This window comes from Acanthaster planci, linkage group LG09 (assembly GCF_054643075.1).
Source record: "Acanthaster planci isolate LZ-2023a linkage group LG09, COTS_SCS, whole genome shotgun sequence".
NCBI lineage: Eukaryota > Metazoa > Echinodermata > Asteroidea > Valvatida > Acanthasteridae > Acanthaster > Acanthaster planci.
In genome coordinates, this window is record NC_141785.1 from 15,782,609 (window position 1) to 15,802,801 (window position 20,193).

The 20,193-nt window shown below is 41.2% G+C and overlaps 1 protein-coding gene across 1 annotated transcript in view; it reads right to left on the reverse strand.

Moving 5' to 3' along the window:
- LOC110984844 (mitogen-activated protein kinase 1-like) overlaps nucleotides 1–19,996 on the reverse strand; it is a 34,402-nt gene extending 14,406 nt beyond the window's left edge. The window contains exons 1-2 of the mRNA XM_022245398.2: nucleotides 19,819–19,996; nucleotides 5,705–5,831 (exon numbers count right to left, since the gene is read on the reverse strand). Of these exons, the coding sequence (XP_022101090.1) occupies nucleotides 5,705–5,831; nucleotides 19,819–19,955 (264 nt within the window). The 5' untranslated portion in view covers nucleotides 19,956–19,996. The remainder of the gene's footprint in view (nucleotides 1–5,704; nucleotides 5,832–19,818) is intronic.
- Nucleotides 19,997–20,193: the final 197 nt, after the last annotated feature.

The window sequence follows — 20,193 nt, forward strand, 5'->3', positions numbered from 1 at the left end:
ATTACCAAGCATTCCGCAGTTTAGATTCCGATGACTACAATGAAAAATGAAAACAAGTCGAGATGGCCGAAGCTAGAACGCATACATGTAGTGCGTGTACAAGTACCAGACTATCAGTATACATGTACATTGACTACTTGAGCTGGGAATATACATATATTTCCCACATACATGTACAGAACATTGACTACTTGAGCTGGGAATATATTTCCCACATGGTCAGGAACTACAGTGTACTAGTAGCAGAACTGTGTTTACTGTTATTTCTGTGACAGTGTGATTTCCCCCATGAAGAGCCCCAAACTTGGCCGCCAAGCCAAGGTCTGTGAAATGCATAGGCCTACATGTACATTCGTATAAAAACTATTCTTATTTCACAGGCATTCGTTTCTGGCAACAACAATGCATTTTTACGGCCAACAGAACAGTGAAAAGTTATGCTCTGATTTCAGGGAAGTTGTTCTGAAATTTGCAAAAGCATATGCCAGGGGAATGGGAATATATAAAAGCACGAAATAATAAAATAATAACAGCAATATTAGAGACCAGAACTACACCTGTAAGGGACCCATCACTTTTGATCAGGAAGCTGGTTCCTGGGTACTCTTCACAGGCTCTGCCAAAGCACCGGCTGTCAAACACTCTCGCTATACAAGACAGTGTATGGTACATGTAGGTGACTTTAAATTTTATTATGCACGCAGCATGCCGACAGTGTTTCGTCTGGCCACCTGTCTGTCCCCTATATATGTATTTGGTATGCGTACATGCACAGTTTGCGCTGACAAACAGCCTTTGATTGTGTACCAATAAATCTGTCATGCTGGCCAGTGAAATCACAATCTTTCCTGTCGAACTTAAAAGCCGGTGTTGTGGTTGAGTCCGGGGCAAGGCGGTCCAAGACAAAGACCAAGTGTGTGGTTAAGACAGACGCAAAAACTCTGAGTTGGACCTGCGTCAAGCTGTGATTTTTTTTTCTTTCTTTTCCCCTATGTACTCGAACTTCACATTCACAACGTCATAGCACAATGTAACACTCAGATCACTGGAATAAAAACGTCAGGAGACTTCAGTCGGTCCTTATACCGGTACATGTGCATGTGCACCAACGCACATGCTCCAACTGCACGCACATGTACTGTATGTTCAGTACATGTACCTGTAGACACAGAACTACAGTGTACATGTACTGTATTTGGATGCATGCAGAGGTTAGCACAGTAGTGTACATGTACACATGCTGTCCAAATACATGTACTGGTACAAGTCAGCCCGGGATCATACACACAAACAAGTAGAGAGCATGTATGTCTTTAATTAATGTTTATTCTGATTCAGGTTTGTCTGAGGCCATCCCAGGCACGCTCTGGGAACCCCGACTTGACGTCAACGAGGGGCGCAGTACGAACACCAGACTATAATTAGACCCCCATCGGGTGTCTCCATGCCATCAATCCAGTCCCACTGCTGCAGTTGCCAGCGAGCAAACATCATCTGTCTCTGGCCCATAATTATCACCTGCACATGTTGACCGATATGAGAGTGCCTGTTGTGGCGCAAGTGTGCGTAGGAATCATAAGTGGTCTGCACATAAACATGTATGTAAATCCATAGATGGCTGGCCATGCTCAGGATTAGCGATATTGATTAATTTGATTTGGTTGCAAGATGAAATGAATGTGAAGTCATTCGAGCCCACTGCAAATGTACATGAACATTTATGTACACAAACGCAATGTTTATACACTACAAGTGTACGCACACGAACTGCAATGTAATCTGCCATCCACTATGACTACGAAACCCTTTTGGAGTTGGTGTTTGTTCAACCTGCGACTCTTTTCCATTACCATTCCAGGGGAAAAGCATTCCACCAAGACAAAGACAACAGAAACATGTGATTTAAACAGAGATCCTATGCATGAAATTTCTGCGACATCGCATTTACTGCGATGTACATGTACCGGTAAAATGATGAAATCAAGCACAGAGAGTGACATGATGCACACACGAGCAATTGGTGAGTACGCACATGTCTACAGATTCTACATGTACATGTACCTGGTAAATCTACACCATGGCAACGGCACAGCCACACATGAACACAGTGGCAATTTAGGCAGCTGATAGACCTTTGTGTGACCTTTAGCCTTGCTGCTTGCTAAGTTGTGAAGACCACTGACCTTTGTTATTCATCCCGTACTTGTCCCCTAATGCTTCCAATATCATTTGCCGGACCACCACCGTCAATTAAACTTCTGTGTATGGCCGGTCATGTCTGTGATCCTGAACCGTCCCCCCTCTCAACCCTTCCAGTCTTTCACCGACCCCTGACATTTATTTCTGCATGCAGGCAATGGTCCGCAACACTATTTCAAGCAGCGTTTCCAAACCCCTCATATATACACGCGTACATGTACGCCAAACTGACACCGTGTGTTATCTGTGGGCTAGCGTTAAGTACAGATCATCTCTAAATACATAGGATCTGCAGCTTGGTTTAATGCATGTACGGGTTAAGCTAGCTGAGGCACAGGTGCACACATGTATCCATTCACCATTATGGATGGAATGCTGGTACAGGTACATGTACAGGCACAGTGTGGAATCCTACTGAGTTGAACAATCTGGCAGACTCCAAGAAACTCTTTTCTTTCGCAATAGAGGTTTCTACGGTATAGGCAAGTTTTTTTTAGGGATCTCAGTTTTTTCTGACAGTTGTCAAGCTCTGCGTTAACCACGTCATTTTCAGTTTAACTCAGGACCTTAAAGAGACGTTAACCCTAACACTCCTCAGTCCTCGAACAGGTGAAGGATTGAGGAAGGTTAGGGTTAACGTCAGTAGTGTGCCATCTTGATGCAATGATTTTCAATTTTTTTTTTCAGAATGTCATTTCCAAAAAGATGGAAAAGAGAGTCCCCATTTTACTTCAAGGCTTTGCAGATGCATGTTGGTCAGGGCGCATACCACACCACCAGCTATGCCTTTCTTTGGTTTTGAACCAAAAGTGCCAACAGACTAAAGTGGGCAAACAGTTCAAAGCCAGAAAGTAAAAAACATTACACCCACTCGTTCCAAAAAAAAATCAGTTGATATAAATTTAATTCTGGCCTGGCAGCAGCAACTACATAAATGTACATATATACATGTATGTCTGAAGACGGTGCTGTGCATGAAAAAGTACATGTACAGTGAGCCAATTTGGCCACAGCAAGCCAGCTAGCTCTCTGTGGGCCATCTGACTTTCTTTTTTTTCCTGTCGAGCTGTGTGTCCATGGAAACCCTCTCTCTTGAGAGGTACCGCACTCGTCAAGTGCCAGTGAAAAAATGACTTTCCCTCCTTCACTATCAGATGTCCTACTTGTTGGATAAAAAAAAAAATGACAGGCTATGTTTGCCAATTTTGTACCACGGAGCATAATCTGAACTGAGGCTGAAGATACAACGTACACTGTGTACGTATTCAATTGCGATTGGAAGGGACTCCTTGCAACTTGTATCATTTACAGGTTTAGTAAATGGGGGGTGTCCATGACTGTAAGTGTCAGCCTGGCGCGCATGTGCGGAGGGATAAATTTTCATCAGCAGGTTCTCTGGGCATCCTAGATTGAGCGTCTACGCACATCCTGTTCTTTAACTCAAACCCCCTAGGGTGTATGTAAAATCCTATTGAAATTGGAGGATTTGGGACAGTTTGGGTTAATTACGCCTTTGAACTCACTTTGAGCTTAACTTCAAAGGTACATGTATGACGACACAATAATAGGGCCTGCAAATGCCATTTAAGGGTAAGAAAAGCCAATCATTAGTTTCTGTGTGTAAAAGATAATTTGCATCGTCCGATCACTTTTGGATATTTATCTTACCTTAAGATTAAGAGTTATGTTGAAATTATTCGGTCGTACACATTCAACCCGTTTGTGCTTTGTACATTATGATTTCACCTTATTCAATTAATGTTATTAAGTTTCCTGGAAGATTAGTTCGGTCATATTCTTCTGTTCATTGAGGCCACTTGGAGACATAAACAGATGTAATAGCCTATCCAGGAATGAATAATGCTGGTTTTAAGGCATGAATAGTAGGACATTTTCCAAGGAGTATTCTGTATAAGGCCATCGTATCAATCCTTCAGATTAGTTTAAATTCCTAGTTGAATGTTAGCCTAGGAAGTCTCTACTTTGTCTCAGTGTACATTAATTAAGTGATTATTAATTAGCAAACCTCCCTTATTTGTCAAGTGAATTTACTTATAAGGTAAATTCTTAAATTCTACTTCTGTCGCCATTTCTCACTCTGGGAAAATGCAAATATGCAAGTGTCTTTCGTTAAAATTATGGTTTGTTTCTCCAAACTCTTCCCAGTTTTGACAGTGACCTGGACTTTCAACAACAGAATAAACAGGGTTCTCCAAACATCACTCAGATCGTCACGTCCATTACTTTGTGAGGTAATGATCAGCCCCTTCGTGCGCTTCAGTGCACTATAATGACACTGTTGAGTTTTAGCACAACTGCAGCCGGGCTGTTTGGAATGTAGCGTTGGAAGCCTATTTTTGGAAATATATTTGAATTAACGGTTCACGTAAACGGAAGGTTTTTTTTCTTGGACACTCAGCTGCAGTACCAAGTTGTGACTGCAAAAATACCGCAAGGAAAAATGAACCACAGATTTTAACATGTACACTGTGAACAAGATACGATTAGCCATTATGTGACACTGCTAGGATGCTACCCCATGAATACCGGTACCCTATGGTTTCTAGAATACATTACTTTACTACTCATTTCTGTGCTCAAAAGGGGACAGCAGTAAATAGCACAAATCCTTTCATCTCCATGATCAGACTGGACCTGCATCATCTCCCACGTGCTAATTCTCATAAAACAGGGCACGTGAACACAGCCGAGCAGCCTTCAAGAGCGCAGTGTCATAGGCCGCATCCAAATCAAATGTACGACTAGGTCTAGGTCTTCACCCATAAGAAATACATAGGCAAGGACACGTTGACAACAGACATACCTGTGGCTCTGGAAGCCTGTTTCAGACACAGCTAGAGAGAACCTAAATGTGACATATGATGCAAAAAACGTTGCCAAACAAATTCTTGTGCTGAGTAGAAACAGGACGTGAACCAGTCACAAGAGATACATGTACATACGATGTGGCTTTGGCCGGTATCCTGTTTCTGTTAGCCAGGTATTTTTCCTTGCTTGAAGAGAAAATTTCAGCGCTTAGCAACAGTATGGAATGAGCCCCACTGACCTCACTGTAGAGCTGCATATTTCTCCCTTTCAGCTAGCATACAGGGCTTGCTAACCCTCACCTGTGTCTGCCAGTTTGTTTTTACCAGCGGCCCTTACAGGGAACAGGGACGTGTCAATTTTTGAGGGTCGCACGGTGTGATTTCGTCAGATCCCCGCTGGATAGAATTTCCTTGAGCAATAATGACATGAATGTGCAGAATTTGTGTGAGCGCTGATTATGGCTCCTGCAGAAAGATACCCACGACGCTTAACAATACACCTCCCATGAAAAATGCTGCGACTGCCATCAGCCCATTCCAGAACCCTGCAAAGGGTGGTGGGGACCCAAGAACACCAGCCAGTTGAACATAAAGGTGGCATACAACCCCATTTCTACCTGTGGAGAACAAAATGCACTTGTAACCAACACGTACTGGTACAAGTACGGTGTACTCACGTTTTCATGTTTGAACCGTGTGAGGATCTTGATTTCTCTCAGAGTTCGCTGGCAGTACGTTTGATGTTCAAAGGGGCTGATCTTCTTGATGGCCACAGCCTGGCCTGTCTGTTTATCCCGAGCCGAACTGCAGAAGGACAAGACATGGGGGGGGGAAATAAAAGAATTTCTTTGGCATCTTTTTTAGTAAGAGAAGCATTTTATCATGCATGTTCCAACTTGACAGTCGGGTAATTAACTCCTCACAAGCAATCCATTCACAAGTCACAAGCTGTTGAAGTGAAGGTATGTATCCTCTGTCTCTATTTATCCCCTGATTGTCTTGGGACTGGGCTTATTCGGCCTGTGACTGACTTGTGATGGATTTACATGTAAGAGGATGAGCATGACTGGAGTGAGATGGAGAAATTTTAATTATCCATGAAATATTCACCAGGGGCTTTGAGGGTTCCCAACAGCAGTGTAGGGTCTAGGGGGACATCTGTGTTACCCAAAGGCACCCCTTAAAATATCCATTTCTTGTGTGTTAAGGCTTTTCATGTATAAAAAAATCTTACTGATAAACTCAGGATTTTACAGATTTTAAAAATGATAATAATATTGCATTTATATTGCACAGAAACAATATCAATGTTCTAATGCGCCTTACAAATATTTAAAAGTACGCTACATTAAACAAAACTATAATAAATTAAGAATACACTTAAACCTACATAAAATTATATAAATTAATACAATTACAATAACAGTGCTTGCTTAAAAAAATTTAAAAGAGATTATTTGAAAATCAGGGTCATTCAGGATGAAACAAATCCCGACAATTCTCACCACTTGATGTCATGATGAAGCATACTAGATCACTGCACTGTTTGTGTTCATGTGCATGTTCATGTCCATGTAAATAACATGCATTGCAGCTAACCAAGCCATCTTTTATTTACTTCTTGTTCTAAGATCAATATAATTCCACCAAAATTTAGGAAACTGAACTTGCTTTTTTTTTTTATCCAGCAGGGTTTCCCCAGGGGTACTGATCTGTTTGAGGAGGTCAAACAAATTTTGCCATCATTCTAGTGCCTAAAAAAACAGCAAGTACACAAAAGGCGTTAAATAAATTCTATAAAGTATGCAGTACATATTACTCTAACTTTCCCCTCTAAAATAAATTGATCTTGTATCCTGTGTCCCTCTTTACCGTTCTGAATGACTTGAAAAGGATCTAATTCAAAATATCTCACTTATTTTGCTTTTTCCTTCCATTGTTGTCTATTTTAAGTGTGAGGTGGTAAAATCCAACAGCAAAGCCTGAGGTTGTCACTAAAATCAGTGAAGTGGGCCGCCTCACCGTTGACTAGGCAAGGCAAAATAGGCTTTGTTTTTGAAGAATGGTGCCATTAGGTACACATCCTTCAGGCAAGTTTCAACCTAAATTTAATTCAGTATCTGTTTTTTTCTGTGTTATGTATGCACACGTGCAGTGCATATCTCAAGATTCTGAACCGAGTAGGACTGTGCTGGCACGGCCGAATACATGTACCTGAATATTTGATCGATTACCGAATATTCTAATATTATTTTCTGAATTTGAATAATCAAACGAAAAATTCAGGAAAAGGAAGGGAGAATTTTCTTTTGTTTTAAATGAGAAAAACAACACTATGGAGGCTTGTTTCAAGCAGATTCAAATGAAAAGCAACAGAAATCCTACGATTTCAAAGTTTAAGTTACATACTAAAAAATTCAACTGGGCAAGAAGTATTGTTTGTCTCTTAAATCTTGCTGGACAAACTCCTGGATCTGAGAAACTATTATACTGATTATAATGTACATTGTGTGCGTTATTGCAACTGATTTTGTATATGGTTTAATCATCAACAATCTGCTGGTCCGCAAGACTGAATATGCAGATATCGGTATTTGATGGAACTGAAGGTGGAATATTCGAATAGTGAATGATTCAAATTAACTCAGCCCTAGAACCGAGACATGATTCACAGGCCATGGTGAATGACCGACCCATACAGGAGTGAGGTCGCGGTGAAGACTGGCCAGAAAGATTACCTTACAACACTGTCTTTCTTTTTCTCTTGTATTGTTCCTGCCCTGTGTCTCCGTGTGGGTGTGCTGTTTTGTTTGAGTGCTGTCCAGCAATGCCAAGCAGGTTATTCAAGCACACTGCGTGCTCCCATCTTATGCCAAGACAAAAACCAGCGAAGTCAGACAGATTTATCACCCCTTGGTGACCCTCCCCCCCCAAGAAAATTTACACACCCATGAACCTAAAACAAAACTCTGTCAATTTCGATCAATGCCACATAGCAAGAGATGTTTCCCATTCACGTCAAGTAATGCAATACTCATGACGGTTCGGATTACTGGTAAGAAATAAAAGAGTAGTTCTATATTTATCTTGGGACATTCAGCAAGACGTGAGGCTTTCTAATGAAATGGGATGAAAGGACTGCTGCCAACGTACTCAGAAATCCAACATCAAACATTACCACCTACATGTACATGTACATACCCGTATGTGTACAATGTACAAGTGTTGTACATCATACATGTAAAAGAGTTAATAGTCGTAAAAAAGCAATTGTATTTTGAATACAGGTACATACCTGTAATTGTCTTGTTTTAAATGTTATTTGCTTTCTGTAATGTTGATGTTCACGCTTTTATAACTACATGTACACTTACACTGTACATGTAGTTACTCTTATTCTCGTTTTATTCAATTTTTGTGTGTTTGATACAATTGAACACTTGCTACCGGTAAATACTTCCATTCTACACAGAGCATTCACAGATGTGGGTATAACTATCAACGAATGACTTGAAAATCACCGGTTGTGTTCAAATAACATCTATTTGTTGCATGGGTACATGTACATGTACCAAGAAAGAATACAAACTTGCCTATTTTACATGTAGATGTACAGTACATGTACATGTACATGTATGTATACATGTAAATACCGGTACATGTATCTACATGTACACTGGTACACCACATACATGTACATGTAGCCAGAAGTATTCATACATGTACAGCACACGCAATAAACATGTTACTGGTATACAGTACATATACATGTACAATATGGTCATACCATACATACTTACAGTATCTTTGGGAAATGGATACCTTTGTACTGGTACAGTCGCTGCACTATGTTATCTAAGTTCTACATGTATACATGTATATATATTTCAAACTTGGTGGGGACTGATAAAAATGTGAAAATGCCAAGCGGCATAAACATGGCTTCAAGGCCCCTTAGGCTCCCCTGTTTCGAGATCAAGCCTGCTATACACGTATGTATTTCTAGGCATCCTACATGTAGGTTAACATCTTTGGGACATAAAAACCAGAAGCAACTTCAAGCAAATTTAAACAATTGTAGACCACATTTGTTGTCAAAATCAAGACAACAAAATACATTATCCAATTTGAAATTTTTCAGAATACACCAGTACCGGCACATATACAGTACATAAATAGGCCTACAACTTGATCATCAGATTCTAAATCTTGCTCGATCATTTTTTTTAACACAGAGGAGGACGATCAAAACTGGGTTCCGTAGGCCTGTTGGGATACTTCTGCAGGTTGGAAAAAGCAAGTACATGTACATGTACATAGTGTTCAACAAATACTCTACACTGTGAGCAGGTCTTGAAAATGGTACAGGGCACTGCTCTCCAAAGTTGCTGGCCACCAAAATTGAAACTGGAATTCATACTTGTTCTGTACTCATGAAGTAGACATGAATTCCTGAGCTCCATTCCCAATACAAAAATCTCCTGCAACGCTTGCAGTCATGCATGCATCACCAGCACTGCTTGACAGGTTACCACGTGCCAGACTAGACTATACTAGACTAGACTACATGCAGACATATATTTATAACTTGTATCATCAGACATTATAAATGAAGGTCAATGTGCATGTATAGGACTTATTCCTGTACAAGCAGGTAGATGTACATGTACATTGTGTATTACAATGTATAACACATACTGCACATTGTTTCCTCAAATTCCTGGCTCATTTCTGGGCAATGTGGTCGGGATGCGTGTACTGTACATATAGGCCTACACGGTACCTCTAAACACCAGATGGTCCGCGGTCTTCTCATACTCAACCCAGTTGGGTACACCATACAGTATGAGACAGCAAACTAATTGTTCATTCCACTTTAAGGGGAGTTATGTTGACTTCATGCGCAGAGTAATCATGTGAATGAGTGTGCAGTATGCGACAGGAACATGCACCTGTGTTTTTGCTTGTTTTCCCTCTGTACTTGATGGGCATGTGCATGTACATTGTACCCGTGTTTCAACAGTGATATTGGTACACGTGGGTCACTCCAGAAATTAGGGGTCCATTTTTTTTTCGTGTCCCTGTCACATCTGACATATGATTTTTGTAAGTTCAGCACACATTTTCTAGTTTCCAAGAGTGATGAATTAATGCAAATTACAAATGCACCTTCCTAATAAATAGTAATAGCTTGAAATCAATTCCAGTGATACATGCAGTTTCTTGACAAATAGCAGAGGTCAGATGTAACAGGGACACGAAAACGTCACACTTTTGGACGCCTAATTTCTGGAATTGCCCATATGTACGTGTACATGCATTGTAGTTTGTGCTGCACATGAACCAGGACATGCCTACGTGTACATTTACGCGTACTTCATTAGCTGCCTGCAGAAGGGAGTTAATTAACCCTGACCCCCTACCAGTAGGGTGTACATGTAACATCAGACTGAAATTGGATGATTTGGGACTGTCAGGGCTATGTTTCACATTTATGAGCAATCATGCATGTCCAATGGGGGAAAGTCACGATGACATGCACATAGATACCCGTACAAGCTTTTCCTTATTAATTTATAGCACACACAGAATGCTGAATACATAACGGTACATACATGTGTACAGTACATGTACATAACCGTACATGTACAGTAAATGTAGCTCATTCAATCCCTCACTAAGTGCGTAATCATTTAAAAATCAATATGCACATAAGTAGGGTAGCCTTCGTGTAACAAAGTTTCATTGTGATTTCCTCTTGCCAGGCTCAAGACACCTTGTATAGCTTCACAGTTTATGCCACAGTCACCTTGACTTGTCAACTTCATCCACTGTCCACTTGTACAGTGTGCATAGAGAGTACATGTACACTGTGTACACCACATGTACATGTACATGCTGGTACATGTACATTACTGATATGTCTTGCTGTACTGCACATAAGGTTTAAAGCATGAATCCACCTGGTCAACTCATTAATGCACATGTCCGTATTAATGACATGTAACATACACTTGTGGGGCCAAGCATATGCTTACAAGGCACTTGTTCATGTACATGTATGCAGGTATGATGCTCACAGGGATGTGAATTGGACATTGTCCTCATGATTTGACAGTGTACAATGCATGCCAGTACAGTGTATGTACATGTACGTGCACCTACGGTATACCATAGTTGCACCTGCGCACCTACGGTATACCGTGGTTGCACCTGCGCACCTACGGTATACCGGAGTTGCACCTGCGCACCTACGGTATACCGTGGTTGCACCTGCGCACCTACGGTATACCGGAGTTGCACCTGCTTTTAAAATGCTGTCACAACACAATGACATACTGGTACTCCATCGTCACTATTCCCCCTATTTCTTCATGAATAATTCCAATCTGTTCCCGAGGAGTTGGAAGTTCAGCAAGTTGAACCAGGTCTTTTCTACAGCCTTACGTACTGGGCCCAATTTTCAGAAGCTGTTTAGTAACAGGAAAAGTTATGCTCACTGTACACGTAGCAGAAAAATTTGCTACCTTTCTCAGCTCTACTTCATGGTGGTGCTTGGCGTGGTCGTGGTAAGAGTTGCACACACAGAGACTTCTGTAAATGACACAGTGTTAAGCAAATGTTTCCTCCGAGGTTAGCGTGCCTTTGCCTGTGCACACGGTCTCCATGACATACATGTACATGTACACAGACCCTACGTACATGTAAGCATTAAATCTTGTTCTTGGCAGCACCATGCAGGGGCCCTGATGACGTAACAGTTTTTACTGCAGTGCATGGTGGGATGGTATAGGGGTCATCACTGTGGTATATGCAGCCATTGCATGATATGAGCAGGGAAAATGGTAGACATACAGGGGGGTACATGTACATGTACGAGTTTAATTAAGGCTCAATCTTACAGTTTGCAAATAAGCGGAAGGTACCGGTAATTCCCTGGAAGATTTGAAACGACAGTTGCACTAAACAATTGCCTTTTGGAAATGGAGATAATCATACTTACTTAAGTGTATGCATAGCAAGGTCCCAATAACCTCTATTCTATCCCAGCATGCATTGCAGTACACACTGTACTACATGAACTGTACATGGGCAATTCCAGAAATTAGGGGTCCAAAAGTGTGATATTTTTGTGCCCCTGTTACATCTGACCTTTGTTATTTGACATGGAAATATCACCGGAATTGATTTCAAACTATTACTGTTTGTTTGGCAGGTACATGTAATTTGCATTAATTCATCACTCATGGAAATTAGAAAATGTGTGCTGAACTTACAAAATCATATGTCAGATGTGACGGGGACACGAAAAAAAAATGGACCCCTAATTTCTGGAATTACCCACATACACCTTTCATGTCCCTGTTATGTGTCTTAAAAAATATTAATAATTATAGGTTGTTTTGAAAATGTATGCAATTTATGTCTTTGAACCCTTTTTATCTTTGTGAAAACATCTGCATTTCAGATTGTATGGCTGCAAAGATGATTTTAATAAAACATCATTGTCACTTTCTTGGGGCTATTCATTTCAAAGTCTTCCATTTCAAGCAAGGTACAAAGTCTCCCTTGAGTATTTGAAGTCTCTTAACTCCAAAATTCCTGAAGTGGTATGACCCAAGTTTGCTGACAATGAACCATGAGTTATCCTTTCAGTTACAGTGTTGCAGTAATTAATTAATTCCCACAGGGTTTTTTCCCTTCAGTCGGCGTAATTCGACCCCTTGAGAAGCCTAACAGTTCATGGCATTTCAAGAGATAAAAAATATCCAATAGAAGTTCAGAGCGATTGAAATCTGCATACGTGCAAATAATCAGAGATTTAGAAGGGAACACTTACCACAAGGCTTTGTATCAAATGACAGAAAAGAACTGTACATGTACATGTTGCTTTGTGTACGTCAGGGGTAAGATTTGAGGAAAATAAAATATCCACAAAATGATCACCAGTGATTTTTGAGGGCCCAACATGTAAATTTATACCAATTTATTGTGTTATATATGTAAGGCACTTTTTATATGGTAAACTCAGGACTTTCAAGACGTTAAAAGAGATTGCTTTAAAAATCCTGAAAACAGGAAAATCCTGAAATCAGGAAAAATCCTCACACACCATACAGTACTGTATGTACATGTACATGTACATTGTACATGTACAATGTATGCATGCATGTCCCTGCAGTACATACCTTCGTGTCATGTGTATGCATGTTCGCATTCTGAGCAGTACCTGTACATGTACATGTACGTATGCAAGACACCGTAACCTGTACCACATTTTGATTTTTTTTTTTCACGTTCATCCAACTATGCAAAAGCCAACTGCAGGATGAAGAGGGGTAGAAAGAAATGTTCAGTTTTAGAGGCAGGAGGAAAAACCTGAACAAATGCTCTACAAAAAATGAAATTACAGAATCAGGTTGGGACTAAAAAATGGATCCACATGCAGTCACACATGTACATGTACATGTACTGGTAAGTGGACAACATTCGAGCCTTCGGTCATAAAGATGAAAGGTGCAAGGCAAACGATAGAGAAGGTACATGTAAATGTACACCATCCTGACTACCTTATAAAGTGACGTTTATTCTAAGAGGAAACCTTGCGATGCTTAATCCTCCGTTGTCGGGCAGTTATAATGAAAACCCTATACCGTACATGTACCTGCTCCCTCCATCCCTGAAATTTCTGCCAGCAGAAACCGTCTTCCAACATCCCACACTAACATGTACACTGTACATGTACAGTGCAGCAAATCAATGACTCATTCCCTCGGACCCCTGTCGGTGACATCTTCTTCTCAAAACCCATTAGGTGCTATTTTCTTAATCTCAAACACACCTTGAAAACAACAACTATGTTACCAATCCCCACAAAAATCCTGCTGGTACATGTACCGCTCACACTGTACAAGGATCAAAGAGTTGCTTTACTGCCGTACATGTATGGGCATGTACTGTACATGTACCATTCATAGACAACGCCAGCCACAAGGACAACTGCATGCCTACCCTGTCTGTCAACAGAGGTCATTACTCATCTCGAAATTAAATTTCATGAGATGATGATGCAGCCCCATCTAGTAAAATGAACACTGCATTCTGGAAAATAATTTTAAAAGGACGAAGCGGAAGAACATACATGTACATGTACCGGTAAGTACAAGTACACATGTACATGTATTATATGGATGTATGCACTGAGTGTACACGTGCCCAGAAATGTTAATGTTGTTACATGTGGTGATATCAAGCCAAACATGCTGAGTATACATGTTGGGTGTGGCCGGCTGCTCTAAACAATTGCCCAGTTATACTCCACAACTAGTCAATTTTACATGAAATCTCCAACTTTATTTGGAGACAATCTTTCACAACCGTGAATTAGAAAAAAAAAAGGTGATTGGCTGATGGCAGAATTAATGACAAAAATCATTAATCATGCAAAGATTTCCTGGTATTGATAAGCAATCGCACATATTGATCATTCATACATCTGTTATACTCTTAACATAAAACTAAGTATGAAAATATTGAAACTTAATGCATGTTAATCATACATGTATCCATACGCCCTGGCTTTGTATTCAGAAATGTACAGTACAGTAACTCTAGGAAACCTAAGAAAACAATTAACCCTTTCCACTATTTCAGCTGTTAAGTTCCTTTGAAAAAGTTCTCTTTAGTACGATGGTGCAGAAAGAAAATAAAGTTGGACCTTTAGCATGTTTAGACCAATGTCCAGGGACAGCGCCATGGCTTAGCTCAGCGATACTGAACCTGTCTATTATTTTATACTACAAAAAGGGGTCAATTTGAAGCACAACGACTCATCATATCATTATATACCAGTATGTATTACGCCACAGTAAACTGTGACCCGTTCTGCAAAAATGAGCCACATGTCACCAGAGGCCCTTTTGAGTTATAAAGGCCTTTGAAAGAATCTTGCAGTGTTTAATGGGAGTCCTCAACATTTTCAAACCTACACAGCATCCATTTTCATCATAGCGGTACCAAACAGAGTGACACGTCAAAATAAGGAGCTGTTTCTTCAATCTAGTACGCAGTAAAACTCAGGAGTGCCCAGGTGACTTGCGACTCCTTTTCACAGAGCGGGTCACTTTACGATGCCAACATGAATTACCAGTCAATATCTTGCCTTAAATCATGGTACAGTAGATTCCCATTATAGCGCTTCCTGATATAACGCTCTTTCCGATATACCACTCTATTTTCATTTCCCCAACCGCACGCCCATTCATTCTGTACATTTTATGCGGTTATAGCACTCCCGTTTACATCGCTTTTCTGGATATAACGCTCACGATTTTTGGCCCTGAGAACCATGTACAGCATGTGAAATAATTCCGGTTACAGTGTCCTTTGCCTTGGAAAATCAGATTCTTTGAAAAGCAACCCATATGAAACCACTTCTCAAGGCCGCCGCGATTGGCCAGCGGGCCATCCTGATCACACACAGTGCAGACACGCACTGGGCCGTCTATGCAGCGCGATCGCGAACACGTGATCATCCACGGGTGAGCTGCGGCCGCGTGGCTTTGCTGTGGCAACATTGCAGTGATTATTTTCCCACTTTTTATTTAGTATTGTGGTGTAGTCCGGGACACAAATACTCAACATTGAGATACTACATGTACATATAGTATTTTGTTACCTAAAGGTTTCTTTCTACAGATAAATAAAATCAGCAACTCAAATCACACGTGTATCTTCATGTAGCAAATCTCGTTTTTTTGCCGATTATGTTCGGCGTGACATGTCGCGTCTGTTTTCACTTGGGCTGTCTGATGACTGTGGACACATGGTTATTTGGGAAAAGTCAGCGATTGGACTGTCCATGAATGGGTACACAGTAGCAGTCAGAATGTCGCGGTGGGTGTAGATGTACAGTGCCGCGATGCAGCATGCACGAGGTCCCGTGGCGGTTTTTGAAGAGATTTGGTGGTGTTTTTTTAATCGAAGTCATGAAAACGTCGAAATGAACGGATACAAAGCATACCATGTACATGTACACTCCGAATGTTACGGTACATACTTCTGCCTATACATATAAACGAAATTCACATACATGACATACAAACATGTATACATGTACATGTATGTATGAACATAGCAGTACATGTGCACATGTGTGTTGCATGTCCATTCAGTCGGCTACAGCGCTGTGCGGTTATCACGCTCAATTCTGTTAAGTCCACTTGAGAGCCCTTCAACAAGAATCTACGGTATACACCTGTATTACACCTGTATGCCCTGTACAGAAACAAAGAGGCCTAATAAAAATCAATTCTTAAAGGTGTCTTTTCAGAGCCAATTGAAGGCATGACAGTAAGCAAGCCAAAAACCTTGGTAAAGCTGTGTAGATTCATTCATTCACTGAAGATACCGTACGGTACATCTACAAGAGTTTCCTGGGTATCTTACCTGCCTTCAGATGCCATATACCGGTACATCCAATAAGAAGTTTGGCATTTATCAGTGGCTCTGAGTGACTCTCCAAACACATCTTAAGTCAAATGAAGATAGCCACCTGCTATTTTGCTTCAATGTTTGGAAACTTTTCAGGACATTACATGTACGGTATCTGCAGACTCTTCACTGGATATCTGATGACTATCCATCGTTTGCAGTCTTGCAAAGAAAATATGCTAACTGTCATTACATGCAGAGGTACACAGGTACATGTATCATATTCTAAAAATACACTTTCAAGTTTTGACACATACATGTACCGGGCATGCATATAAAACCTTCACTGTTCAGTGAAACAGTTTGTCAAACCCATCCTCTGGCAGACTGGCTCTCATGACTTTATTCAAAGTGCATCACTGCACGCAGCTTATCAATCCTAAGTACATGTACATGTAAATCAAAGTACATGTAACTGTCCATGTACATGTACATACCGGTACGTATGTACATGTACATTATAAAACAAGTTTGGTGACATCAACTCCTGACATTACATTAAATTTGGGACAGAGTTTACTGGTCTAATGTACACAACTGTGCATGTACCGTACATGTAATCAGGAAACTTCAAATGACGAATGGCCATAAAATGGAAAATCAGTAGCTACATGTACAATGATGCACGGTACATCAGTAAGCGAGATAAAACACCTTTTCCACACCTGTTCTGCAGGAATAAAACATACCGGTACGGTGTACATGTGTAATGTACTCGTACGTGTACATGTACAGGTTTTTCCTCTTCACACATGAAACAAGTTGACAATAATTTTAAAAAGAAAATTGCTCCCCTACAGGTACATGTACATGTCATAAGAAACCTGTTTATCTTTACCAGTTGGGTCAGACATTGTACTTGATAGCTTCCTGGAAGTTTCTGCTAGTCTGAATATAACACAGGGAGCTTCAGGACGCCCATTCATTCAAAGGGAAGCCCACTTCCTGTTTCCGCTGTTTGAGGGGAAAGCCATCCATTCACAATGCATCGCGAATTAGGTACACGTACGTGTATGCCAGGATGGAACCTAGCACCTGATAGAAAGTATGCATACTTTTACATTACCCCATAATACACAATTGCAAGGGTCCTGACCATGCACAAGCAATCCTCCAAAAGGGCAACAATGAACAATTATTAACTGATGTGATGTGGGACAGAATGTTTTAACACCAAAAGGACTCATAGTACCTGTGGCAGAACAAGGGAGCTTCGCGTACCTGTCCCTCGGTGACAGCAGTCAATTCTTTTTTATACCTTTGTCATTATGGTTTAGAAAGTGGAGAAGGACTAGGCAGAGATATCACAACGTGGTGTGATGTCCAACAGTGAGGGTGACATGATTATTTGTCACCTGGTCCAATTCTGGGTCAATGAAGTATTCAGTATTACAGACTGGAGTACAGGAAGAATATGTGGGACTACATCTTCAACTCTTTCCATCTGGAGCCCTCACAAAGACCCTCGAAGTATGGGTTTGCACATTATTTTTTTCAGATGAAAATTGCAAATGTGCTCATCATACCAAACCCACATGCAGGGCTCACAGAATGGGAAGTCCGACGTCCCGGGACAACTAAAAGATTTTGTCCGACAACCAAATGTTCCAGGCTGCCAGCCCGATGGGCAAGTACCTGTTGTTGGAAACACATTTTTTGCATTGCATTTTAATCCCGGGCGGCATTTTAGACATTTCAGCACCGTGCACAGCAAAAAGATCGCAAAAAAAAAATTGCGAAAAAAGACCGAAATCCTAACCCTGATGATGCACGACTGCACTTGATGGGGTAGGTGCACCATGGTATGTCCAGTCGAACTGTGCACCATGGTACATGTACATCCCGTCAAATCGTTGGCATAAACAACGTAGCTACATCTGAATTCAGTTGTTTTCCTTTTTCCAGATCGCGAAAACTACATTCAGTCATATTACAGCTAAATTATCATCAAATTCCAATAAAATGGGGTCAGAGGTCTACCTTGTACATGAACATTGTATGCAGGAGGTACTTCAAAAATATTTTCAAATTTTAAGCTTTTAACTTTGTCTTACAGGATCGACAAAAGTGACGATGACACTTTTCCTAGTTCTGGGTCGGTTTAGCCAGTTCCGGATCGCTTCAAAAATTTCTTTCTGCACGAGCCCCTACAATCTGTTGAATGTGTTGGAACACAAACATGCACAGTTTCAGTGTATACACAGTTGGTTGCCAGCACAAAATAACCCAGGGGCTTTTGTGCAGTCCTCTTCACTGCATTTGGTTTACTGTACAATTATGCACATGAAACAGTGAAGCACAGTTGTTGGGCAGCACAAAAGTGCAATCTGATATTCCTGTGAGGGACTGCTGGTGCAGTGCACAATACAACACAGCTGTGCTTCTTTGAGCTGTTTATCAACTGACCCAAAGAGTGACTTCAGCATAGGAGGGTTAACATACAGTTTGAATCACTATGTATATGAAGAAGACAATGACTTGGAACTCTTCTGATGAGCTTTACGATTTCTCTTTTGTGAGTAAACCTTACCACCACCATTGGAATCTCTGATTCCAACTGAATCCTAAAGTGGGCACATTAGACAGTTTTGGGACTGTTTGGATTTTGATTTAGCATATTAAGGGTAGGCCACAAGCTATTTTGAGTGAAATGAATTCATGGAAAGGAAAGCCTATGGAAGATCGCCCGACCATATCCACTTGTTAAACTTGGACTACATAGGACATGTAAGAACAGGGTGCAAACACCATACTTATGATTATGCCTCAACAATCATCAGACTTTTGTCAATATGTCATTCATGGTCAATGCAAAAATGTGTCATGACTGTCTGTGGATACACAAAAATCTCACTAAGTCACAGCTGGGTTTTGCCACCCCCTCCTCCCCACAAACCCCGACATAGGGCCTACCCCAGTAGCTGTGGGGTCAGTCTGACGTCCGCCCCGCTCCCGAGTGTGGTAGCAGGGCGGATGTCCCACAGTCCTGGGGGTACACTTGACACACATACATGACGCATGCTGACAGTGACACAGTAGGCCTAGGCTACATGGAACTGCGCCTACTGAGTAGGCCTACTGGCAAAATGACCAAAATAGCCTGGCAATTCTCGATCTGTGACTCTGATAAAACGGGTATCTGCATCACATCAGAGACTGTAACAATTACACTTACACTACAGCTAAGCCTACAGCTGTATAGTGCAGTCACACTGTGCGTGCAGAGCTGTAAGCCGAGCTCCACAGCGCCAGGATTCGGCGCTTCCTTCACAATTAACTGGCAAAGGTGTAAACTTACCATACCATACCGTAGGCCCCCTCCCCAATGTAAGAAAGTCCGCTGTATCGCGGGCCAACATCAAAAACCTGCCCACGGATAACTTCACTGTTTGAACCTGATTTGGCTTCGGCCCCAGAACCTGCAAACTCCGCCATGTTGCTCTGAAAGCTGTGGGTTCAAGGACTGAAGCTCATTGGTCCGTTTCTACCATGTGATTCTTCCAGCAACCTTCATTCACACAAGTACATATCTAGCTACAGTGGGCCTAAGTAAAACATGAACACGTTCCGGATGCGGCACAACTCGCAATCCAAGGCCAACTTTTGTCAACAAAAAAATGGAACTTCGTGCGTCCCAAAGAAAAGCAGAAAGAACCAATATATCGATCTTTAG